Source organism: Oncorhynchus masou, unplaced genomic scaffold, assembly GCF_036934945.1.
Source record: "Oncorhynchus masou masou isolate Uvic2021 unplaced genomic scaffold, UVic_Omas_1.1 unplaced_scaffold_2420, whole genome shotgun sequence".
Lineage (NCBI taxonomy): Eukaryota > Metazoa > Chordata > Actinopteri > Salmoniformes > Salmonidae > Oncorhynchus > Oncorhynchus masou.
The window spans coordinates 7397-35000 of record NW_027008874.1 but is presented as its reverse complement, the minus strand read 5'-3'; the positions used below and the strand labels follow the sequence as shown (position 1 = coordinate 35000).

The 27604-nt window shown below is 43.2% G+C and overlaps 1 protein-coding gene across 1 annotated transcript in view; it reads right to left on the bottom strand.

Annotated features, from left to right (window-relative positions):
• The window catches only part of LOC135533514 (cell adhesion molecule 3-like), a gene marked incomplete at its 3' end in the record, with an annotated part of 50863 nt that extends 29499 nt beyond the window's left edge, over positions 1-21364 (bottom strand). The window contains exons 1-2 of the mRNA XM_064960803.1: positions 21286-21364; positions 16076-16225 (exon numbers count right to left, since the gene is read on the bottom strand). Of these exons, the coding sequence (XP_064816875.1) occupies positions 16076-16225; positions 21286-21364 (229 nt within the window). The remainder of the gene's footprint in view (positions 1-16075; positions 16226-21285) is intronic.
• Between the last annotated feature and the right edge of the window lie 6240 nt (positions 21365-27604).

The window sequence follows — 27604 nt, the reverse complement described above, 5'->3', positions numbered from 1 at the left end:
CATACAGTGAATATAGTATATGCATACAGCACATACAGTAAATACGGTATATACACACAGTACATACAGTAAATACAGTAAATACACATAGTAAATACACACAGTAAATACACACAGTAAATACAGTATATACATACAGTAAATACATACAGTACATAGAGTAAATACACACAGTACATACAGTAAATACACACAGTACATACAGTAAATACATACAGTAAATACAGTAAATACACAAAGTACATACAATAAATACATACATTACATACAGTAAATACAGTATATACAGAATATACATACAGTACATACAGTAAATGCAGTATATACACACAGTGCATACAGTAAATACAGTATATACATACAGTACATACAGTAAATACAGTACATACAGTAAATACAGTACATACAGTAAATACAGTACATACAGTAAATACAGTATATACACACAGTGCATACAGTAAATACAGTATATACACACAGTACATACAGTACATACAGAACATACAGTAAATACAGTATATACACACAGTACATACAGTAAATACACACAGTACATACAGTAAATACAGTAAATACAGTATATACACACAGTACATACAGTAAATACAGTATAAACACACAGTACATACAGTACATACAGTATATACACACAGTACATACAGTACATACAGTAAATACAGTAAATGCAGTATATACACACAGTACATACAGTAAATACAGTATAAACACACAGTACATACAGTAAATACACACATTACATACAGTACATACAGTAAATGCAGTATATACACACAGTACATACAGTAAATACAGTATAAACACACAGTACATACAGTAAATACAGTAAATACAGTATATACACACATTACATACAGTAAATACAGTAAATACAGTATATACACACTGTACATACAGTACATACAGTATATACACACAGTACACACAGTACATACAGTACATACAGTCAGTACATACAGTAAAAACATACAGTACATACAGTACATACAGTCAGTACACACAGTACATACAGTCAGTACATACAGTACATACAGTCAGTACACACAGTACATACAGTCAGTACATACATACAGTACATACAGTACATAAACTACAGTCACTAAGAAATATCCTTGTTTTTGAAAGAAATGCACATTTCTGTCCGTTAAAATAACATCAAAATGATGTTGTTAATGTTGTAAATGACTATTGTAGCTGGAAACGGCTGATTTTTAATGGAATGTCTACGTAGGGGTACAGAGGCCCATTATCAGCAACCATCACTTGTGTGTTCCAATGGCACATTGTGTTAGCTAATCCCAGTTTATAATTTTAAATGGCTAATTGATCATTAGAAAACCCTTTTGCAATCATGTTATCACAGCTGAAAACTGTTGTCTGCTTTAAGAAGCAATAAAACTGGCCTTCTTTAGACTAGTTGACTATCTGGAGCATCAGCATTTGTGGGTTCGATTACAGGCTCAAAATGAACAGAAACAAAGAACTTTCTTCTGAAACTCATCAGTCTATTCTTGTTCTGAGAAATGAAGGCTATTCCATGTGAGAAATTGCCAAGAAACTGAAAATCTTGTACAATGCTGTGTACAACTCCCTTCACAAAACAGCACAAACTGGCTCTGACCAGAATAGAAAGAGAAGTGGGAGGCCCCGGTTAATAGTACCCGCAAAACACCAGTCTCAACATCAACAGTGAAGAGGCGACTCCAGGATGCTGGCCTTCTAGCCAGAGTTGCAAAGAAAAAGCCATATCTCAGACTGGCCATTAAAAAGAAAAGATTAAGATGGGCAAAAGAAAACAGACACTGGACAGAGGAAGATTGGAAAAAAGTGTCATGGACAGACAAATCTAAGTTTGAGGTGTTCGGATACCAAAGAAGAACATTCGTGAGACGCAGAAAAAATGGAAAGATGCTGGAGGAGTGCTTGACGCCATCTGTCAAGCATGGTGGAGGCAATGTGATGGTCTGGGGATGCTTTGGTGGTGGTAAAGTGGGGGATTTGTACAGGGTAAAGGGATCTTGAAGAAGGAAGGCTGTCACTCCATTTTGCAGCTCCATGCCATACCCTGTGGACAGCGCATAATTGGAGCCAATTTCCTCCTACAACAGGACAATGACCCAAAGCACAGCTCCAAACTATGCAATAACTATTTAGGGAAGAAGCAGTCAGCTGGTATTCTGTCTATAATGGAGTGGCCAGCACAGTCACCGGATCTCAACCCTATTGAGCTGTTGTGGGAGCAGCTTGACCGTATGGTACGTAAGAAGTGTCCATCAAGCCAATCCATCTTGTGGGAGGAGCTTCAGGAAGCATGGGGGTGAAATCTCTTCAGATAACCTCAACCAATTGACAACTAGAATGCCAAAGGTCCGCAAGGCTGTAATTGCTGCAAATGGAGAATTCTTTGATGAAAAAAAGTTTGAAGGACAAAATGATTGTTTCAATTAAACATTATTTATAACCAACGTCTTGACTATATTTCCTATTCCTTTTGCATCTCATTTCATGTATGTTTTCATGGAAAACAAGGACATTTCTAAGTGACCCCAAACTTTTGAATGGTAGTGTACATACAGTAAAGACAGTAAATATATACAGTAAATACAGTAAATATATACAGTAAATACATACAGTAAAGACAGTAAATATATACAGTAAATACAGTAAATATATACAGTAAATACAGTAAATATAAACAGCAAATACAGTAAATATATACAGTAAATACAGTAAATACATACAGTAAATACGGTAAATATATACAGTAAATACATACAGTAAAGACAGTAAATATATACAGTAAATATATACAGTAAATACAGTAAATATATACAATAAATACAGTAAATACACACAGTAAATACAGTAAATATAAACAGCAAATACAGTAAATATATACAGTAAATACATTAAACACATACAGTAAATACAGTAAATATATACAGTAAATACATACAGTAAATCCAGTAAATATATACAGTAAATACAGTAAATATATACAGTAAATACATACAGTAAAGACAGTAAATATATACAGTAAATACAGTAAATATATACAATAAATACAGTAAATACACACAGTAAATACAGTAAATATATACAGTAAATACAGTAAATACATACAGTAAATACAGTAAATATATACAGTAAATACATACAGTAAATACAGTAAATATATACAGTAAATACAGTACATATATACAGTAAATACATACAATACATACAATAAATATATACAGTAAATACAGTAAATACATACAGTAAACATATACAGTAAATACAGTAAATATATACAGTAAATACAGCCAATACATAAAGTACATAAAGTAAATACAATTAATACAGTAAATACAGTCAATACAGTACATACAGTAAATTCATACAGTACTTACGTAAAAGACAGTAAATACATACAGTACATACATACAGTAAATACATGCAGTACATACATACAGTAAATACATGCAGTACATTCACCCCTTTCATCTTTTCTGTCTCACATTCCATTAGACTCTCCCTCCCACTCTCTTCTTCTCAAACATAAACACACCTCTCTCCCTCCTCTCATCTCTTCTCTTCTCTTCTCTTCTCATCCCTCCCTCCCTCCCACACTTCTCTCCTCTCTCTTTCTCTCCCTCTCTCTCGCTCTCTCTCTCTCTCTCTCTCTCTCTCTCTCTCTCTCTCTCTCCCTCCCTCCCTCCCTCCTTCCCTCACACTGTCTTCTTCTCCAACATAAACACACCTCTCCCTCTCCCTCCTCTCCTCCCTCTCCCTCTCCCTCCTCTCCTCTCTCATGCACACACTTCTCTCTCCCTCTCCCTCCTCTCCTCCCTCCCTCCCTCTCTTTCTCTCTTTCTCTCCCTTCCTCCCTCCCTCTCTCCCTCTCCCTCTCTCTCTCTCTCTTCTCTCTCATGCACACACTTCTCTCTATCTCCCTCTCTCTCTCCCTCCTCTTCTCTCTCATGCACACACTTCTCTCTCCCTCTCTCTCTCCCTCCTCCTCTCTCTCATGCACACACCTCTCTCTCCCTCTCTCTCTCCCTCTCTCTCTCCCTCCTCTTCTCACTCATGCACATACTTCTCTCTCCCTCCTCTTCTCTCTCATGCACACACTTCTCTCTCCCTCACTCTCCCTCTCTCTCTCCCTCCTTTTCTCTCTCATGCACACACTTCTCTCCCGAATCTCTCTCTCAGACTCTGTCTTTCTGTCTGTCTTTCTCTGTGTGTATCTGTCTAAGATGCAGACGTGTGTGTGTGTGTGCGTGCGTGCGTGTGTGTGTGTGTGTGTGTCTGTCTCCCTTTCTTTCAAATGCAAAATGCTTTAATGGCATGAATGACAAGGTCAATGTTGCCAAAGCGAAGTGATTATAATTATATTGTAATTAAAGTGATACACATAAAAACAACTATCTCTCTCTGTAGCATGCCTCTCTCTCTGTCTCTTGTCTCTCTCTGTAGAATGCCTCTCTCTCTGTCTCTGTCTCTCTCTGTATCATGCCTCTCTGTCTCTGTCTCTCTCTGTATCATGCCTCTCTCTCTGTCTCTGTCTCTCTCTGTATCATGCCTCTCTCTCTGTCTCTGTCTCTCTGTATCATGCCTCTCTCTCTGTCTCTGTCTCTCTCTGTAAAATGCCTCTCTCTCTGTCTCTGTCTCTCTCTGTAGCATGCCTCTCTCAATTCAAATCAATTCAATTCAAGGGCTTTGTTGGCATGGGAAACATGTGTTAACATTGCCAAAGCAAGTGAGGTAGACAAATATATAAAGTGAATATATAAAGTGAAATAAACAATAAAAATTAACAGTAAACATTACACATACAGCTGTTTCAAAACAATAAAGACATTACAAATGTCATATTATATATATACAGTGTTTTAACAATGTACAAATGGTAAAGGACACAAGATAAAATAAATAAGCATAGATATGGGTTGTATTTACAATAGTGTGTGTTCTTCACTGGTTGCCCTTTTCTCGTGGCAACAGGTCACAAATCTTGCTGCTGTGATGGCACACTGTGGTATTTCACCCAGTAGATGTGGGAGTTTATTAAAATTGGATTTGCTTTCGAATTCTTTGTGGATCTGTGTAATCTGAGGGAAATATGTCTCTTTAATACGGTCATACATTGGGCAGGAGGTTAGGAAGTGCAGCTCAGTTTCCACCTCATTTTGTGGGCAGTGAGCACATAGCCTGTCTTCTCTTGAGAGCCAGGTCTGCCTACGGTGGCTTTTCTCTCTCTGTCTCTGTGTCTTTCTCTCTGCATAGCATGACTATCTCTGCCAGTGTCTGTGTGTCTGCAAAGTATGCTTAACATCCTAGCTGTCTGTCTGTGTCTCAGCCACTGCTTCCTCTTCATGGTTTATCAGTAACCAAGCTCTGTTCATTTGTCTTCATGTAGCTTCGGTGTGCTCCCCTGCCCCCTCCGGACCCTCCCCGAAACTATATGTCTCCCTAATTCACTTTTCCTTCCCCTTTACTCCCTCTTTCTCTCTAACTCTCTTTATTCACCTCTCTCTTGCTCTTTCTCTTCATCTGCCTCTCTGTCTCTCTCTCTGTCTCTCTCTCTGTCTCTCTCTCTCTCTGTCTGTCTTTCTCTCTTTCTCTCTCTCCCTGTCTCTAATATATCTCTAAACAATCTCTCACTCTGTCACTCTTTCTCTCTCTCTGTCTCTCTCTCCTCTCTCTCTGTCCGTCTTTTCTCTCTCGTCTCTCTCTCTGTCTGTGTTTCTCTCTCCCTCTCTCTCTCTGTCTGTCTGTCTTTCTCTCTCTCTCTCTCTCTCTGTCTGTCTTTCTCTCTCTCTCTCTCTCCCTCTCTCTCTGTCTGTCTTTCTCTCTCTCTCTCTCTCTCTCTCTTTCCCTCTCTCTGTCTCTCTTTCTCTCTTTCGCTCTCTCCCTCTCTCTCTGTCTGTATTTCTCTCTGTCTCTCTTTCTCTCTCTCTCACTTTCCCTCTCTCTGTCTCTCTTTCTCTCTTTCACTCTCTCCCCCTCTCTCTCTCTCTCTCTCACTCTGTCTCTCATTCTCTCTCTCTGTCTCTCTCTCCCTCTCTCTCTGTCCGTCTTTCTCTCTCTCTTTCTCTCTCTGTCTGTCTTTCTCTCTCCCTCTCTCCCTCTCTCTGTCTGTCTTTCTCTCTCTCTCTCTCTCTCTCTCTCTCTCTCTCTGTGTCTGTCTTTCTCTCTTTCTCTCTCTCCCTGTCTCTCCTTCTCTATCACCCTCTCTCTCCCTCTCTCTTTGTCTCTCTCTCTCTCTGTCTGTCTTTTCTCTCTCTCTCTCTCTCTCTCTCTCTCTCTCTCTCTCTCTCTCTCTGTCTGTCTTTCTCTCTTTCTCTCTCTGTCTGTCTTTCTCTCTCTCCCTCTCTCTCTGTCTGTATTTCTCTCTGTCTCTCTTTCTCTCTCTCTCTCTCTTTCCCTCTCTCTGTCTCTCTTTCTCTCTTTCGCTCTCTCCCTCTCTCTCTGTCTGTATTTCTCTCTGTCTCTCTTTCTCTCTCTCTCTCTCTCTTTCCCTCTCTCTGTCTCTCTTTCACTCTCTCCCCCTCTCTCTCTCTCTCTCACTCTGTCTCTCTTTCTCTCTCTCTGTCTCTCTCTCCCTCTCTCTCTGTCCGTCTTTCTCTCTCTCGTTCTCTCTCTGTCTGTGTTTCTCTCTCCCTCTCTCCCTCTCGTTCTCTCTCTGTCTGTCTTTCTCTCTCTCTCTCTCTCTCTCTCTCTGTCTGTCTTTCTCTCTCTCCCTCTCTCTCTGTCTGTATTTCTCTCTCTCCATCTCTCGTTCTCTTCATCATCATCTCTCTCTCTCTTAATCTCTCCTCCATCTCCTTTATTGGGTTTAATATGAATTGTGAGAGGCAGGATATTATATTTCAGAAACAATGACAGCTATGTCTACTTACACAGTATTGTTATTGATCTAGACCTGAACATAATATAGGCTACAAGGACATACCACGGTTAGGGCCGGCACAATTACTGTAATATCGTGTAACCAAGGGTTATGGATGAAGACCGTCGTGACAATGAAATAACCGTCATAACGAACAGCTGGCTGAAGACGGGACAACCATTCATGCGGATGAGTCCGTTTCTGCAGTAACATGGACTCCTCACAACTCGTCCAAGCCCCCCCTTTTTTTGCTGGGTGGCCCTTGGACTAAACGTGATGAAACTGTGTTGCTTATTGCTGAAATAAGCAGGAGTCCTTGGTTGTAGGAGTCCTTGGTTGCCTAGATAATGCCCCCTCCCTGCAGCATCAGTCAGGAGGAGAGGAGAAAATGTGTTTGTTTTTTTAAACTAAACCATTTAACCTTTATAACGGTGACCGCGGTCATGTGGATGATCAATTGGGCGGCAGCGTAGCCTAGTCGTTGGACTAGTAACCGAAAAGGTTGCAAGATCGAATCACTGAGCTGACAAGGTGAAAATCTGCCGTTCTGCCCCTGAACAAGGCAGTTAAACCACCATTCCTAGGCCGTCATTGTAACTAAGAATTTGTTCTTAACTAACTTGCCTGGTTTAATAAAGGTTTAATAAATAACTGTCATCCAAAATGCCATGGCAACAAGTTATTCAAATACTTTGAGCTCTGGAGTACCAGATAGGTGGGTTTTGGGTTATGTTATTGGTCCATTAAGCTATGCTAGTTCAATCCAGCTATATAAAGTATTTGAAATTATTTAAAATAGTATTTGAACCCAGGTGTTACTGGTGGAAGATAGAGTCTGGAACCTGACCTATTTGGCACAGTGACATTGTGTGTGTGTGTGTTTTGTTGATATCCCTTATCTACACCTGCTAGTTACATCTCCTGGTGTTGTGTTGATATCCCTTATCTACACCTGTTAGTTACATCTCCTGGTGTTTTGTTGATATCCCTTATCTACACCTGTTAGTTACATCTCCTGGTGTTGTGTTGATATCCCTTATCTACACCTGTTAGTTACATCTCCTGGTGTTGTGTTGACATCCGGGCATCACCCATTCACCATATTTCACCATACACACACACACACACACACGTGCACGCATCAAACGGCACACACACACACACACATTTCCACCCGTCTGTTTAAAACATGTCCATTTATCGCTTCTTCTTTTTTGTATGTCAAATAGAGTCATTTGGTTTGTTATTCTATGAGATCATCTCCATACTATTTATTTCATTCATTGTTTCTTTCCAATTTGTTGATTCTGAAGAGGTACTTATCAGAGTCAAGGACCAGTGCAAGAGGGGTTTTCTGGATTTAGAGAGAGATCAGAGACAAGGACCAGTGCAAGAGGGGTTTTCTGGATTTAGAGAGAGATCAGAGACAAGGACCAGTGCATGAGGGGTTTTCTGGATTTAGAGAGAGATCAGAGACAAGGACCAGTGCATGAAGGGTTTCCTGGATTTAGAGAGAGATCAGAGACAAGGACCAGTGCATGAGGGGTTTTCTGGATTTAGAGAGAGATCAGAGACAAGGACCAGTGCATGAGGGGTTTTCTGGATTTAGAGAGAGATCAGAGACAAGGACCAGTGCAAGAGGGGTTTCCTGGATTTAGAGAGAGATCAGAGACAAGGACCAGTGCATGAGGGGTTTTCTTCCTGCCATCCAGGACCTTTACAACAAGTGTAGATGAACTTACAGTGAAATACTTCCTTAAAGTTGAAGTATTGAATGATACGTTACGTCTCTCTAAATCCAGAAAACCCCTCTTGCACTGGTCCTTGTCTCTGATCTCTGGGGCTAAGCTTTACAACAAGTGTAGATGACCTTACAGTGAAATACTTATTTACCGGCTCTAACCAATAGTGCAAAAAAAAAGTATTATGTGAACAATAGGTAGGTAAAGTAATAAAACAACAGTAAAAAGACAGGCTATATACAGTAGCGAGGCTATAAAAGTAGCGAGTCTACATACAGACACCGGTTAGTCAGGCTGATTGAGGTAGTATGTACATGAATGTATAGTTAAAGTGACTATGCATATATGGTGAACAGAGAGCAGCAGCAGCGTAAAAGAGGGGTTGGGGGGGGCACACAATGCAAATAGTCCGGGTAGCCATTTGATTACCTGTTCAGGAGTCTTATGGCTTGGGGGTAAAAACTGTTGAGAAGCCTTTTTGTCCTAGACTTGGCACTGCTTGCCGTGTGGTAGTAGAGAGAACAGTCTATGACTGGGGTGGCTGGGGTCTTTGACAATATTTAGGGCCTTCCTCTGACATGCCTGGTGTAGAGGTCCTAGATGGCAGGAAGCTTAGCCTCAGTGATGTACTGGGCCGTACGCACTACCCTCTGTAGTGCCTTGCGATCGGAGGCTGAGCAGTTGCCGTACCAGGCAGTGATGCAACCAGTCAGGATGCTCTTGATGGTGCAGCTGTGGAACCTTTTGAGGATCTCAGGACCCATGCCAAATCATTTTAGTTTCCTGAGGGGGAATAGGCATTGTTGTGCCCTCTTCACGACTGCCTATGTGTGTTTGGGTCATTCTAGTTTGTTGTTGATGTGGATACCAAGGAACTTGAAGCTCTCAACCTGCTCACCTACAGCCCCGTCGATGAGAATGGGGTCGTGCTCGGTCCTCCTTTTCCTGTAGTCCACAATCATTCTTGGTTACGTTGAGGGATAGGTTGAAATTCAGGCACCCCTGGGGGGCTCCAGTGTTGAGGATCAGCGTGGCAGATGTGTTGCTACCAACCCTCACCACCTGGGGGCGGCCCGTCAGGAAGTCCAGGATCCAGTTCCAGAGGGAGGTGTTTAGTCCCAGGATCCTTAGCTTAGTGAGGACCCTTAGCTTAGTGTGTTCTTGGGAACAGGGACTATGGTGGTGTGCTTGAAACATGTTGGTATTCCAGACTCAATCAGGGACCTGTTGAAAATGTCAGTGAAGACACCTGCCAGTTGGTCAGCACATGCCCGGAGCACACTTCCTGGTAATCCGATTGGCCCTGCAGCCTTGTGTATGTTGACCTGTTTAAAGTCTTACTCACGTCGGCTACGGAGAGCGTGATCACACAGACGTCCGGAACAGTTGATGTTCTCATACATGCCTCAGTGTTGTTTCCCCAGAAGTGAGCATAGAAGTGATATATCTCATCTGGTAGGCTCGTGTCACAGGGCTGCTCGCAGCTGTGCTTCACTTTGTTGTCTGTAATAGTTTCCAAGCACTGCCACATAAGACGAGCATTGCAGCCGGTGTAGTGTGATTCAACTTTAGCCCTGTATTGATGCTTTGCCTGTTTGATGGTTCGTCGCAGGGCATAGCAGGATTTCTTGGAATTTTCTGGGTTAGAGTCCCACACCTTGAATGCGGCAGCTCTACCCTTTAGCTCAGTGCAGATGTTGCCTGTAATCCATGGCTTCTGGTTGGGGTATGCACGTACAGTCACTGTGGGGACGACGTCCTCAATGCACTTATTGATAAAGCCAGTGACTGATGTGGTGAATTCCTCGATGTCATCGGAAGAATCCCGGAACATGTTCCAGTCTGTGATAGCAAAACAGTCCTGTAGTTTAGCATCTGCTTCATCTGATCACTTTTTTATAGACCGAGTCACTGGTGCTTCCTGCTTTAATTTATGCTTGTAAGCAGGAATCAGGAAGATAGAGTTGTGGTCGGATTTACCAAATGGAGGGTGAGGGAGAGCTTTGTACGCATCTCTGTGTGTGGAGTAAAGGTGATTGTTGTCCTATGGACAGAGTCTCCCACCTCAGCTGTAGATCTCTGCAGTTCATCCAGAGTGATCATGGGCCTCTTGGCTGCATCTCTGATCAGTCTTCTCCTTGTATGAGCTGAAAGTTTAGAGGGACGGCCAGGTCTTGGTAGATTTGCAGTGGTCTGATACTCCTTCCATTTCAATATTATCGCTTGCACAGTGCTCCTTGGGATGTTTAAAGCTTGGGAAATCTTTTTTGTATCCAAATCCGGCTTTAAACTTCTTCACAACAGTATCTCGGACCTGCCTGGTGTGTTCCTTGTTCTTCATGATGCTCTCTGCGCTTTTAACGGACCTCTGAGACTATCACAGTGCAGGTGCATTTATACGGAGACTTGATTACACACAGGTGGATTGTATTTATCATCATTAGTCATTTAGGTCAACATTGGATCATTCAGAGATCCTCACTGAACTTCTGGAGAGAGTTTGCTGCACTGAAAGTAAAGGGGCTGAATAATTTTGCACGCCCAATTTTTCAGTTTTTGATTTGTTAAAAAAGTTTGAAATATCCAATAAATGTCGTTCCACTTCATGATTGTGTCCCACTTGTTGTTGATTCTTCACAAAAAAATACAGTTTTATATCTTTATGTTTGAAGCCTGAAATGTGGCAAAAGGTCGCAAAGTTCAAGGGGGCCGAATACTTTCGCAAGGCACTGTATGTTGTTAGAAGGAGCTCAAGGTGCAGCATGGTAGGCGTACATTTTACTTAATTTTCAAATGACAACAAAAAACAACAAAATACAAATGAACATAAAGTTCTGCAGGCTCCACAGCAACTATACAAAAACAAGATCCCACAAACTAGGGTGCAAAACAGGCTGCCTAAGTACAATTCCCAATCAGAGATCCGGCCAACAAAGAAATAGAAACTAGAATGCCCACCCAAATCACACCCTGGCCTAACCAAATTGAGAAATAAAAAGGCTCTCTAAGGTGAGGACAGTTATCTTTCATTTCTGGTATGTTGGCCTTTTTACTTTGTTTTCTCAGTCTGCAAGTAATTTCTGGGCCTTTGGGCCATTATTGTAATATTTAGTAAATATGAATGTTTTTCTATATTGTCTGACTTAATTTGATCTAGGCATTTTTATATCAGTAGGTTTCCATTACTTACATGTTTACTTGGAAGCCTGATCAAGGTCTTTTGTAGTTCTAATGTTTCTTTCTCTTTTATTTTTTTAGAAGCATATGATATTATCTCACCTTGAAGCACTGCCTTGGCCCATTCCCATACCATTATCGGGGAGACCTCTCCAAAATCATTCATTTCCAGATCTTTTTTTAGTGTTGCCTTTTTTCTATTCTTAAATTGAATGTAATGTAGATGTTAATTATTTAATCTCCAAACTGTGGAGCTTTTCTCTAGTCCCATGTATATTTTCATATTCAGCATGATCCGATATTTCCATTGCTCTAATGTGGCAGTTTGTAACGCTCGTCCTCTTGTTCTGACAAGGAGTAAGAGATATCGGACCAATTTGCAGCGTGGTAAGTGTCCATTTTAATATGTGAAACTGAACACAGGCACAGGAAACAATCACCCACAATTCAAAAGTGAAACCAGGCTACCTAAGTATGGTTCTCAATCAAAGGCAGCTGTCAATCGTTGTCCCTGATTGAGAACCATACTTAGGTAGCCTGGTTTCACCCACGACCAAAGGACAAAGCAGCGTGGTAACGGGCAGTAGCAGCGATCTCAGGACTCCTGGACATGGGAGGAGATTCTGGACGGCAAGGGACCCTTGGCACAGGCTGGAGAGTATCGCCGCCCCAAGGCAGAGCTGGAGGCAGCAAAAGCTGAGAGACGGTGGTATGAGGAGGCAGCACGGCGGCGCAGTTGGATGCCCGAGGGGCAGCCTCAAAAATGTCTTGGGGGCGGCGCACACAGGGAGTGTGGCTAAGTCAGGTAGGAGGCCAGAGCCAACTCCCCGTGCTTACCGTGGAGAGAGAGGGACCGGGCAGGCACCGTGTTATGCCGTGAGACACACGTGCGCAGGCATAGCCCGGTGCGGTACATTGCAGCGCCTCGTATCGGCCGGGCTAGAGTGGGCATCGAGCCAGGTGCCGGCTCAGCGCATCTGGTCTCCAATGCGTCTCCTTGGGCCAGGGTACATGGCACAAGCCCTATGCATGGTGTCCCCGGTTCGCCAGCACAGCCCAGTGTGGGCTATTCCACCTCGCCGCACTGGCCTGGCTACGGGGAGCATTCAGCCAGGTAGTGTTGGGAAGGTTCAGTGCTCGAGACCTCCAGTGCGTCTTCACGGTCCGGTCTATCCGGTGCCACCTCCACGCACCAGCCCTCCGGTGGCAGCCCCCCGCACCAGGCTGTCTCTCCGTCTCCTCCCTACAGGTGGTCCTGCCTGTCCAGTGCTGCCAGAGTCTTCCTCCTGCTCAGCGCTGTCAGAGTCTCCCGTCTGTCCTGAGCTGTCAGAGTCTCCCATCTGTCCTGAGCTGCCAGAGTCGCCCGTCTGTCCTGAGATGCCAGAGTCACCCGTCTGTCCTGAGCTGCCAGAGTCGCCCGTCTGTCCTGAGCTGCCAGAGCCGCCCGTCCATTTGGGACCCATTGCTAGGGTCCCCAGTCCGAGGTCGCCGCACTAAAGAGACCACGGAGGCAGTTAAAGAGGCGGAGAAAGACCATAGTGGAGTGGGGTCCACGTCCCGCGCCAGAGCCGCCACCTCGATCAGACACCCACCCAGACCCTCCCCTATAGGTTCAGGTTTTGCAGCCGGAGTCCGCACCTTTGGGGAGGGGGGTACTGTCACGTTCTGACCTTAGTTCTTTTGTTATGTCTTTGTTTTAGTATGGTCAGGGCGTGAGTTGGGTGGGTTGTCTATGTTCCTTTTTCTATGTTTTGGGATTTCTGTGTTTGGCCTGGTATGGTTCCCAATCAGAGGCAGTTGTCAATCGTTGTCCCTGATTGAGAACCGTACTTAGGCAGCCTGGTTTCCCCCTTTGAGTTGTGGGTGATTATTTTCCATGTCAGTGTTTGTTTCCACACGGGACTGTTTCGTTTGTTTCGGTTTTTCACGTTGTTATTTTGTAGTTTAGTGTTCATGTAAATAAAGTATCATTATGGACACTTACCACGCTGCACATTGGTCCGATATCTCTTACTCCTCGTCAGGAGAAGTGGACGAGCGTTACACAGTTGATGACTGTTGCTGTTACCGTTTTAAACATGAAGAAATAGTCTAATCCTGAGTATTTCTTATGTGCTCTAGAGTAGTATGTAAAGTCATTTTATTTGGGGTGTAAATTTCTCCAAATATCTATCAGACACACCTCTATGTCTGCCCTTCTTAGTATCACTGCAGCCTTCTCTGCCTTGTGATTTATGCTGCGTTGACAATCTAACGTAAAATTCAGGATAAGGTTGAGGTCTCCTCTCATTACTGTCGGCCCTTTTGCCTCCGTGATAAGTAGGTTTAGCATTTTGGATATCAATTCGGGTCCTTGTTCAGGTGGGTTTTATACAGTGGTCTTTTGATAATTAGGTATATTTTTGCAATATATTTACTTTTGATACTTAGGTATATTTAAAACCAAACACTTTTAGGTTCTGGTACTTCCTGGATAAAGCTCCACGGTGATCTTCTACTGGTACTTCCTGTATATAGCTCTACATTGATCTGGTACTGGTACTTCCTGTATATAGCTCCACAGTCATCTGAAACTTCCTGTATAAAGCTCCACAGTGATCTGGTATTGGTACTTCCTTTATATAGCTCCACAGTCATCTGGTATTTCCTGTATATAGCTCCACATTGATCTGATACAGGTACTTCCTGTATATAGCTCCACATTGATCTGGTACTGGTACTTTGTATACATATCTCCACAGTGATCTGCTACTTCCTGTAAATACCTCCTCAGTGATCTGGTACTTCCTGTATATAGCTTCTTGTGTATTCTTGTGTATTTTATTCCACTTTTATTACTATTTATTTATTTACTTTACGTTGGGAAAGGCTTGTAAGCAAGCATTTGACGGTAAAGTCCACACCCATTGTATTTTATTTTATTTGTGTGTATGTGTGTGTGTGTGTGTGTGTGTGTGTGTGTGTGTGTGTGTGTGTGTGTGTGTGTGTGTGTGTGTGTGTGTGTGTGTGGGTGGGTGTGTGTGATGGTGCTAGTCTGTTGTCTCAGAGTCAGTGTGATGGTGCTAGTCTGTTGTCTCAGAGTCAGTGTGATGGTGCTAGTCTGTTGTCTGTGAGTCAGTGTGATGGTGCTAGTCTGTTGTCTCAGAGTCAGTGTGATGGTGCTAGTCTGTTGTCTCAGAGTCAGTGTGATGGTGCTAGTCTGTTGTCTGAGAGTCAGTGTGATGGTGCTAGTCTGTTGTCTCAGAGTCAGTGTGATGGTGCTAGTCTGTTGTCTCAGAGTCAGTGTGATGGTGCTAGTCTGTTGTCTCAGAGTCAGTGTGATGGTGCTAGTCTGTTGTCTGAGAGTCAGTGTGATGGTGCTAGTCTGTTGTCTCAGAGTCAGTGTGATGGTGCTAGTCTGTTGTCTCAGAGTCAGTGTGATGGTGCTAGTCTGTTGTCTCAGAGTCAGTGTGATGGTGCTAGTCTGTTGTCTCAGAGTCAGTGTGATGGTGCTAGTCTGTTGTCTCAGAGTCAGTGTGATGGTGCTAGTCTGTTGTCTCAGAGTCAGTGTGATGGTGCTAGTCTGTTGTCTCAGAGTCAGTGTGCTGGTGCTAGTCTGTTGTCTCAGAGTCAGTGTGATGGTGCTAGTCTGTTGTCTCAGAGTCAGTGTGATGGTGCTAGTCTGTTGTCTCAGAGTCAGTGTGATGGTGCTAGTCTGTTGTCTCAGAGTCAGTGTGATGGTGCTAGTCTGTTGTCTCAGAGTCAGTGTGATGGTGCTAGTCTGTTGTCTCAGAGTCAGTGTGATGGTGCTAGTCTGTTGTCTCAGAGTCAGTGTGATGGTGCTAGTCTGTTGTCTCAGAGTCAGTGTGATGGGTCAGGATCTGGTTCAGCCCTGTGCCTGGTTGAGACCAGATCCTCTCAGAGGGTAGTAGACAGCCACACCAGTTAGTTTGCATTATTATCTATTCTAATGGTTATTTATGGAGACCGCAGTCATTTCTCTGACCAATTACCATCATCCAAAATTCCATGACCGTCACAGCCCTACTCTTAAACTCTGCCTCTCTGTCTCTCTGTCTCTCTGTCTCTCTGCCTCTCTGTCTCTCTGTCTCTCTGTCTCTCTGCCTCTCTGCCTCTCTGTCTCTCTGTCTCTCTGTCTCTCTGCCTCTCTGTCTCTCTGTCTCTCTCTCTCTCTTTTCCCCTTTCCTGTCTCTCAAGATCTATCACACTCCTCTTCCTCCCTCTTTCTCTCAAACACACACACAAACCTCTCCCTCCCTCTCACCTCTCTTCTCTCCAAAGTACAAGGTCTGCTGGGCCGTGTTGGACCACTGCAGGGAGGAGTTGTCACTCGCTGCCACCCGGCAGGTCAGGGTTACCATGCCGCCCACAGACGCCGTCTCGTCCTGGGTCACCGGCTGCAAGGGGTCATCGTCTAGGCAACACAGAGAAGAGAGGGAAACAAAGAGGTCAGATAGAGGTGGTCATTTCAGTTACTGTCAGAGTCCTGGACAGGTAGGTTGTATCCCAAATGGCTCTGGACAGGTAGGGTTTATTGTTGGCTCTGGTTTAAGGTAGTGCACTGAATAGGGAATAAGGTGACATTTGGAGACACAACCATAGAGAGGGAAAACAGATAGGATGATAAATGGCACAGCAGTAGACATGGGGCTTTCTATGTAAGACTGATGAGTCTATAACCAGCCGGACAAGCCAGACACACATCATGCGAGGTACATTCACTGGCTGCCTCCCAAATGGAACCCCTTGTCCCTATATAGTGCCCTGCATTGAGGGCCCATAGGGGGTACGTTGGGCATTATGTAGAGAATATGGTGCCATTTGGGACCATGATGAGAAGTATGGGAGTAACATTCACTTGGGACGGGGACGGGGACGGGGATGGGTGGCATGAACCCCCCCCCTCCCCCCCCCCCAACACACACACACTTTAGGAAATTGCATTTATGACCTCACAGGGACAGACAGTGTGAAGGCAAAGCTTCTGAAAGGCTGGCTAATAGGACCAGCACGGGTGAGATGAACAGAGGCGGCTGCTGTCTGTGTCGCACTTTTTCTCTGAGTTGTAAAAGCTTAGCAGAGCAGAAACTGGCTACTCTTAAGTTGACTGATCTAGCTGGCAAGGTAACAGCTGTTTGACAGATTTTTTTAAATTTTATTCCTAGTGCTAAGCTAGTAGTGTAACTGACATGTTATGTTAGCTAACGTTTCATCCCATCTCCACTGAAGTGAATGAACTCCTAGCAGCTAGCTAGCTAGTAGCTACCACAGCCAGTTCAGATCTAGCTAGTCTCTAGCTAGCTATCTGTCAGGTCGCAGTATCTAATAGCTGTTGTGTGTATGGAAATGTTCTGTAGCCTTTGTTTTGTCCCGTTTCAACAGAAGTACATTTGATGACACACCATTGTACCATGAGCTAGAGCTAGCCAAAAGTTGGCTAACGTTAGCAATTATTTTTGCCTCAATCACACTACACCTGAATCAAACAATGAAACCAGAGGCCAAACCATTAAATATGTTTTTCAGCGCAATGTGAGTTTTTATTAGTCAGTATAGCAATGTAACATTATTAATTAATCAGTTTCCCTTCATTTCAAAGATTGGAACTGTTTTAAGGCAAATCTCTAAATTTGATTTCCAAACCGTATCAAGGGCTTTTCCCAATGACATAAAATATGTCAAACAAAAATGTTAGGAAGACCTGGGAGACGCTATTGATGAAGACACAGATACAGTTGAAGTCGGAAGTTTACATACACTTAGGTTGGAGTCATTAAAACTCGTTTTTCAACCACTCCACAAATTTCTTGTTAACACACTATAGATTTTGTAAGTCATTTAGGACATCTACTTTGTGCATGACACAAGTGATTTTTCCAACAATTGTTTACAGATAGATTATTTCACTTATAATTCACTGTATCACAATTCCAGTGAGTCAGAAGTGTACATACACTAAGTTGACTGTGCCTTTAAACAGATTGGAAAATTCCAGAAAATTATGTCATGGCTTTAGAAGCTTCTGATAGGCTAATTGACATAATTTGAGTCAATTGGAGGTGTACCTGTGTATGTATTTCAAGGCCTACCTTCAAACTCAGTACCTCTTTGCTTGACATCATTGGAAAATCAAAAGAAATCAGCCAAGACCTCCACAAGTCTGGTTCATCCTTGGGAACAATTTCCAAAGGTACCAGGTTCATCTGTACAAACAATAGTACAAAAGTATAAACACCATGGGACCACACAGCCATCATACCGCTCAGGAAGGAGACGCATTCTGTCTCCTAGAGATGAACGTACTTTGGTGCGAAAAGTGCAAATCAATCCCAGAATAACAGCAAAGGACCTTGTGAAGATGCTGAAGGACATGGGTATAAAAGTATCTATGTTCAAAGTAAAACGAGTCCTATATCGACATAACCTGAAAGGCCACTCAGCAAGGAAGAAGCCACTGCTTCAGAACCTCAATAAAAAAAGCCAGACTACGGTTTGCAACTGCACGTGGGGACAAAGATCGTACTTTTTGGAGAAATGTCCTCTGGTCTGATGAAACAAAAATACAACTGTTGCCATAATGACCATCGTTATGTTCGGAGGAAAAGGGGTAGGCTTGCAAGCCGAAGAACACCATCCCAACCTTGAAGCACGGGGGTGGCAGCATCATGTTGTGGGGGTGCTTTGCGACAGGAGGGACTGGTGCACTTCAAAAAATAGATTTCATCATGAGGGAGGAAAATTATGTGGATATATTGTAGCAATATCTCAAGACATCAGTCAGGAAGACGGTAGCGTCCCACCTGGCCAACATCCGTTGAAATTGCAGAGCGCGAAATTCAAATTACAGAATTCAAATTATTTAAAATCACAAGTGTAACACATCAAAATAAAAAATAAAAAAATAAAAAACAAATAAAGATTAACTTCTTGTTAATCCAGCCGCTGTGTCAGATTTTCAAAAAGGCTTTACGACGAAAGCACACCATGCGATTATCTGAGGACAGCGCCGCATACAAAAGCATGAAAAACATGTTTCAACCAGGCAGGTGTGCCACAAAAGTCAGAAATGGCGATATAATAAATTACTTACCTTTAATGATCTTCTTCTGTTGGCACTCCAAAAGGTCCCAGATACATCACAAATGGTCCTTTTGTTCAATAATGTCCTTTTTTATATCCATAAAAACTCAGTTTAGCTGGCGCGCTTCAGTCAATAATCCACCCAGTTTCCCTCCATCAAAATGCATACATAATGAATCACAAACGTTACTAATAAACTTTTCCAAACAAGTCAAACAACGTTTATTAACATTTAACATTAACATTTAAGTCATTTAGCAGACGCTCTTATCCAGAGCGACTTACAAATTGGTGAATTCACCTTCTGACATCCAGTGGAACAGTTTATAATCAAACCTTAGCCCTAATACGTAAATAAACCATAAAATGTATGACGCCGAATCATTATTCTCTTTACCAAAGAAAAATACCAAAGAACACTCTCTCTTCCACGGGCTTGGAAACACCACAGCCACATTGGGAGCCACCTACAAAAACTACCATTTCTGGCTGATTTTTCCAAAAACCAACATGAAACTCTTTCTAAATACTGCTGACATCTAGTGGAAGCCCTAGGAACTGCAATCTGGGAGGATTTCGCCTTACAATAAAAGTGACAACCATTGAAAACAGTGGAAGGCTGAATGTTTTTTGTGGGGGATGGTTTGTCCTCAGGGTTTCGCCTGCCATATCAGTTCTGTTATACTCACAAACGGTTTTAGAAACTTTAGAGTGTTTTCTATCCAAATCTACCAATTATATGCATATCCTAGCTTTTGGGCCTGAGTTACAGGCAGTTTACTTAGGGCACGCTTTTCATCCGGACGTGAAAATACTGCCCGTACTCAAGAGAGGTTAAGGACAACAAAGTCAAGGTACTGGACTGGCTATCACAAAGCCCTGACCTCAATCCTATAAGAAATGTGTGGGAAGAACTGAAAAATATGTGCGAGCAAGGAGGCCTACAAACCTGACTCAGTTACACCAGCTCTGTCAGGAGGAATGGGCCAAAATTCACCCAACTTATACTGAAAAAGTTGTGGAACGTTTGACCCAAGTTAAACCATTTAAAGGCAACGCTACCAAATACAAATTGAGTGTATGTAAACTGACCCACTGGGAATGTGATGAAAGAAATAAAAGCTGAAATAAATCATTCTTTCTACTATTATTCTGAAAATTAAAATATTCTTAAAATAAAGTGGTGATCCTAACTGACCTAAAACAGGGAATTGTTACTAGGATTAAATGTCAGGAATTGTGAAAAAACTAATTTAAATGTTTTTGGCTAAAGTGTATGTAAACTTCCGACTTCAACTGTATGTTAGAATGCCCAATCATGTTCATATAATCTCACATAAATTACTGCCGTTTAAGACCATCCATAGAACATACTATATGCCAGTGAAACGGAATATCATGCACTCAGAAATGGTATTATTCTGCTGGAGGTGTAAAACACAAAAGGGGACATATTTGCATATGTTATGGTCTTGTGAAGGCTGGCTGAATTCTGGCAAAGAGTATCTTCTTTTATCTCAGCATGTCTACAGATTCTGCCTTCTACCAGTTTTTGTTTGCTTGAAAATGTTGATACCGGAGACTGTTATCAGAAGAAAGTGTGCAACCTAGTATTTATAGAGGCTAAGAAATGAATTACCATTAATATGAAGGTTCATTATCCTCCTACAATGGATGGCAGAAATGTCAGGTTATGCATCACTAGATTTGATTTATTACCAGATTAAAAGGGTACACTGGGAAACTTTCATAAGGTCTGGATGTCTTATATGGAATGCTGTACGACAAAAGGAGTCTGTTTTTAAAACATGTCCACATCAGAGGAGATATCTGTTTAGGCAATCCCTAGCTGCTGGGCTGCTCAGTCCAGTCCCCGGGGGTCTGCCGCACTGTTGGTTGTCACTCTGGCCTTGACCTAACATACCTGAAATCAATAATGAATGTTTCACTAAGATCCTGAAGCAAAGTGGGGTGTGTTGGGTTGGGGCGCTGCAGGGCCATGGGCCCCTAGGGGCAGGACGGGGCGACCCAGCTATATTGTGTGTAAGTAGAAATAGCTCTACTGTACTATTAGGCATATGATATGAACTACAGTGGCAAGAAAAAGTATGTGAACCCTTTGGAATTACCTGGACTTCTGGATAAAATTTGATCTGATCATCTAAGTCACAACAATAGACAAACAAAGTCTGCTTAAACTAATAACACATAAACAATAATACGTTGTTATGTCTTTATTGAACACACCGTGTAAACATTTACAGAGCAGGGTGGGAAAAGTATGTGAACCCTTGGGTTTAATAACTGGTTGACCCTCTTTTGGCAGCAATAACCTCAACCAAATGTTTTCTGTAGTATCGGATCACACCTGCATTTTGGACCATTCCTCTTTACAGAACTGTTTCAGTTCAGCAATATTCTTGGGATGTCCGGTGTGAACCGCTTTCTTGAGGTCATGCCACAGCATCGCCATCGGGTTGAGGTTCCCTCCGCAAGGCAATCAAACAAGCTAAGCGTCAGTATAGAGACAAAGTAGAATCGCAATTCAACGGCTCAGACACAAGAGGTATGTGGCAGGGTCTACAGTCAATCACGGATTACAAAAAGAAAACCAGCCCAGTCACGAACCAGGATGTCTTGATCCCAGGCAGACTAAATAACTTTTTTGCCCGCTTTGAGGACAATACAGTACCACTGACATGGCCCGCAACCAAAACATGCGGACTCTCCTTCACTGCAGCCGAGGTGAGTACAACATTTAAACGTGTTAACCCTCGCAAGGCTGCAGGCCCAGACGGCATCCCCAGCCGCGCCCTCAGAGCATGCGCAGACCAGCTGGCTGGTGTGTTTACGGACATATTCAATCAATCCCTATCTCAGTCTGCTGTTCCCACATGCTTCAAGAGGGCCACCATTGTTCCTGTTCCCAAGAAAGCTACGGTAACTGAGCTAAAGACTACCGCCACGTAGCACTCACTTCCGACATCATGAAGTGCTTTGAGAGACTAGTCAAGGACCACATCACCTCCACCCTACCTGACACCCTAGACCCACTCCAATATGCTTACCGCCCAAATAGGTCCACAGACGATGCAATCTCAACCACACTGCACACTGCCCTAACCCATCTGGACAAGAGGAATACCTATGTGAGAATGCTGTTCATCGACTACAGCTCAGCATTTAACACCATAGTACCCTCCAAACTCGTCATCAAGCTCGAGACCCTGGGTCTCGACCCTGCCCTGTGCAACTGGGTACTGGACTTCCTGACGGGCCACCCCCAGGTGGTGAGGATAGGTAACAACATCTCCACCCCACTGATCCTCAACACTGGGGCCCCACAAGGGTGCGTTCTGAGCCCTCTCCTGTACTCCCTGTTTACCCACGACTGCGTGGCCACGCACGCCTCCAACTCAATCATCAAGTTTGAGGATGACAGAACAGTGGTAGGCTTGATTACCAACAACGACGAGACGGCCTACAGGGAGGAGGTGAGGGCCCTCGGAGTGTGGTGTCAGGAAAATAACCTCACACTCAACGTCAACAAAACTAAGGAGATGATTGTGAACTTCAGGAAACATCGATGGGACAGTAGTGGAGAAGGTAGTAAGTTTTAAGTTCCTCGGCGTACACATCACAGACAAACTGAATTGGTCCACCCACACAGACAGCATCGTGAAGAAGGCGCAGCAGCGTCTCTTCAACCACAGGAGGCTGAAGAAATTCGGCTTATCACCAAAAACACTCACAAACTTCTACAGATGCACAATCGAGAGCATCCTGTCGGGCTGTATCACCGCCTGGTACGGCAACTGCTCCGTCCACAACCGTAAGGCTCTCCAGAGGGTAGTGAGGTCTGCACAACGCATCACCGGGGGCAAACTACCTGCCCTCCAGGACACCTACACCACCCGATGTCACAGGAAGCCCATAAAGATCATCAAGGACAACAACCACCCGAGCCACTGCCTGTTCACCCCGCTATCATCCAAAAGGCGAGGTCAGTACAGGTGCATCAAAGCTGGGACCGAGAGACTGAAAAACAGCTTCTATCTCAAGGCCATCAGACTGTTAAACAGCCACCACTAACATTGAGTGGCTGCTGGCAACACACTGACTCAACTCCAGCCACTTTAATAATGGGAATTGATGGGAATTGATGTAAAATATATCACTAGCCACTTTAAACAATGCTACTTAATATAATGTTTACATACCCTACATTATTCATCTCATATGTATACGTATATACTGTACTCTATAACATCTACTGCATCTTTATGTAATACATGTATCACAAGCCACTTTAACTATGCCACTTTGTTTACATACTCATCTCATATGTATACGTATATACTGTACTCTATAACATCTACTGCATCTTTATGTAATACATGTATGACTAGCCACTTTAACCTATGCCACTTTGTTTACATACTCATCTCATATGTATATACTGTACTCGATACCATCTACTGCATCTTGCCTATGCCGCTCTGTACCATCACTCATTCATATATCTTTATGTACATATTCTTTATCACTTTACACTTGTGTGTATAAGGTAGTAGTTTTGGAATTGTTAGTTAGATTACTCGCTGGTTATTACTGCATTGTCGGAACTAGAAGCACAAGCATTTCACTACACTCGCATTAACATCTGCTAACCATGTGTATGTGCCAAATAAATATGATTTGATTTGATTTGAGGTGTTTTTCTTCTGTTGAAGACATACTGTTGTTGATTTACTTCTGGTTTTGGGTCATTGTCCTATTGCATCACCCAACTTCTGTTGAGCTTCAATTGGCAGACAGATAGACTTACACTCTCCTGCAAAATGTGTTGATAAACTTGGGAATTAATTTTTCCGTCGATGATAGCAAGATAGCAAGCTCTCCGGACCTGTGTTCCTTCCAAACAACTCAACTTTAGTTTAATCTGTCCACAGAATATTTTGCCAGTAGCGCTGTGGAACATCCAGGTGCTCTTTTGCGAACTTCAGACGTGCAGCAATGTTTTTTTGGACAGCAGTGGCTTCTTCTGTGGTGTCCTCCCATGAACACCATTCTTGTTTAGTGTTTTACGTATCATAGACTCATCAAAAGAGATGTTTGCATGTTCCAGAGATTTCTGTAAGTCTTTAGCTGACACTCTGGGATTCTTCTTAGCCTCATTGTGCTCTTGCAGTAGTCATTTTTGCAGGACGGCCACTCCTAGGGAGAGTAGCAACAGTGCTGAACTTTCTACATTTATAGACAATTTGTCTTACCATGGACTGATGAACATCAAGGCTTTTAGAGATACTTTTGTAACCCTTTCCAGCTTTATGCAAGTCAACAATTCTTTATCTTGGGTCTTCTGAGATCTCTTTTGTTCGAGGCATGGTTCACATCAGGCAATTCTTCTTGTGAATAGCAAACTCAAATTTTGTGAGTGTTTTATACAGGGCAGGGCAGCTCTAACCAACATCTCCAATCTCGTCTCGTTGATTGGATTCCAGGTTAGCTGACTCCTGACTCCAGTCAGCTTTTGGAAAAGTCATTAGCCTAGGGGTTCACATACATTTTCCAACCTACACTGTGAATGTTTAAATTATGTATTCGATATAGACAAGAAAAATACAATAATTTGTGTGTTATTAATTTAAGCAGACTGTGTTTGTCTGTTGTTGTGACTTAGACGAAGGTCAGATCTAATTGTATGACCAATTTATGCAGAAATCCAAATAATTCCAAAGGGTTCACATACTTTTTCTTGCCACTGTATAGAGAGAATGTACTGTTTCTGTGTGTTAATGTGTAGGTGTATGTGTGTTTTTATTAAGCTTTTGTTTTCCAAGCCTTTCCCTTGATGCATAAAAAAAGATGGGAAGGAAGATTGTTGGGGAGTTGTTGGGGAGAGAGTTGAGTTATTGACTAAACTAGTAGGGGTTGGGGAAAGAGTTCAGTTGAGTTATTGACTAGACTGGTGGGGGTTGGGGAGAGAGTTGAGTTATTGACTAGACTGGTGGGGGTTGGGGAGAGAGTTCAGTTGAGTTATTGACTAGACTGGTGGGGGTCGGGGAGAGAGTTGAGTTATTGACTAGACTGGTGGGGGTTGGGGAGAGAGTTCAGTTATTGACTAGACTGGTGGGGGTCGGGGAGAAAGTTGAGTTATTGACTTGACTGGTGGGGGTCGGGGAAAGAGTTAAGTTATTGACTAGACTGGTGGGGGTCGGGGAAAGAGTTAAGTTATTGACTAGACTGGTGGAGGTTGGGGAGAGAGTTCAGTTGAGTTATTGACTAGACTGGTGAGGGTCAGGGAGAGAGTTGAGTTATTGACTAGACTGGTGAGGGTCAGGGAGAGAGTTCAGTTACTGACTAGACTGGTGGGGGTCGGGGAGAGAGTTCAGTTATTGACTAGACTGGTGGGGGTCGGGGAGAGAGTTCAGTTATTGACTAGACTGGTGGGGGTCGGGGAGAGAGTTCAGTTACTGACTAGACTGGTGGGGGTCGGGGAGAGAGTTCAGTTACTGACTAGACTGGTGGGGGTCGGGAGAGAGTTCAGTTATTGACTAGACTGGTGGGGGTTGGGGAGAGAGTTCAGTTATTGACTAGACTGGTGGGGGTTGGGGAGAGAGTTCAGTTATTGACTAGACTGGTGGGGGTTGGGGAGAGAGTTCAGTTATTGACTAGACTGGTGGGGGTCGGGGGAGAGAGTTCAGTTACTGACTAGACTGGTGGGGGTCGGGGAGAGAGTTCAGTTATTGACTAGACTGGTGGGGGTTGGGGAGAGAGTTCAGTTATTGACTAGACTGGTAGGGGTTGGGGAGAGAGTTCAGTTATTGACTAGACTGGTGGGGGTTGGGGAGAGAGTTCAGTTGAGTTATTGACTAGACTGGTGGGGGTCGGGGAGAGAGTTGAGTTATTGACTAACTGAGACTGGTGGGGGTCAGGGAGAGAGTTCAGTTATTGACTAACTGAGACTGGTGGGGGTCAGGGAGAGAGTTCAGTTATTGACTAACTGAGACTGGTGGGGGTCAGGGAGAGAGTTCAGTTATTGACTAACTGAGACTGGTGGGGGTAAGGGAGAGAGTTCAGTTATTGACTAACTGAGACTGGTGGGGGTAAGGGAGAGAGTTCAGTTATTGACTAACTGAGACTGGTGGGGTCAGGGAGAGAGTTCAGTTATTGACTAACTGAGACTGGTGGGGGTCAGGGAGAGAGTTCAGTTATTGACTAACTGAGACTGGTGGGGTCAGGGAGAGAGTTCAGTTATTGACTAACTGAGACTGGTGGGGGTCAGGGAGAGAGTTCCGTTATTGACTAACTGAGACTGGTGGGGGTCAGGGAGAGAGTTCCGTTATTGACTAACTGAGACTGGTGGGGGTCAGGGAGAGAGTTCAGTTATTGACTAACTGAGACTGGTGGGGGTCAGGGAGAGAGTTCAGTTGAGTTATTGACTAAACTAGTAGGGGTTGGGTGTGAATGCGGCTCAGGCTGGCTGGGCGGTTCTGGCTGAAATTTGAAATCGAGGATTTCTTAATAAAGACAAAGACAAAAGTTAAGTCTTTGTACTTTATCTGTAAGAGTTGCTCATTGTTAGGCTATTGGTTCAAGGTGAGACACCATATCGGCCATCAGACTGTTAAACAGATTATTGAATTATCATTGATCTAGTTCAGTCTTATCAATCACTTAAACATATTTAATAATGATCTCATGTCTAGCTTGATAATTGTGGGCATTTTTGCTTACTTTTTGTTGTTCTACATACCTGTGGAGTACTTAAGTAAAAATAGTTGAAAGTTCTACTTCAGCAGTGGTGGAAAAAGTACCCAATTGTCATACTTGAGTAAACGTAAAGGCAACCTCATAGAAAATGTATGTCACCCAGTAAAATTTTACTTGAGGAAAAGTCAAAGTATTTGGCTTAAAATATACTTAAGTATCAAAAGCACAAAAAGTATAATTATTTTCAAATTCCTTCTATATAAGCAAACCAGATGGCACCATTTTATTTTTCATGTACAGATAGCCAAGGGCACACTCCAACATTCAGACATACAGCACCAGTCAAACGTTTTGACACACCTACTCATTCAAGGGTTTATCTTTATCTTTACTATTTTCTACATTGTAGAATAATAGTGAAGACATAAAAACTATGAAGTAACACCTATGGAATCATGTAGTAACCAAAAAAGTGTCAAACAAATTTAAATAGATTTCAGATTCTTCATAGTAGCCTCCCTTTGCCTTGATGACAGCTTTGTACACTCTTGGCATTCTCTCAACCAGCTTCATGAAGAATGCTTTTCCAACAGTCTTGAAGGAATCCCCATATATGCTGAGCACTTGTTGGCTGCTTTTCTTTCACTCTGTGGTCCAACTAATCCCAAACCATCTCAATTGGGTTGACGTCGGGTGATTGTGGAGGCCAGGTCATCTGATGCAGCACTCTCCTTCTTGGTCAAGTAGCCCTTACACAGCCTGGAGGTGTGTTTTTGGTCATTGTCCTGTTGAAAAACAAATGATAGTCCCACTAAGCACAACCCAGATGGGATGACGTATCGCTGCAGAATACTATGGTAGCCATGCTGGTTAAGTGTGCCTTGAATTCTAAATAAATCACAGACAGAGTCACCAGCAAAGCATCCCCAGACCATCACACCTCCTCCTCCATGCTTCACGGTGGGAACCACACATGTGGAGATCATCCATTAACTTA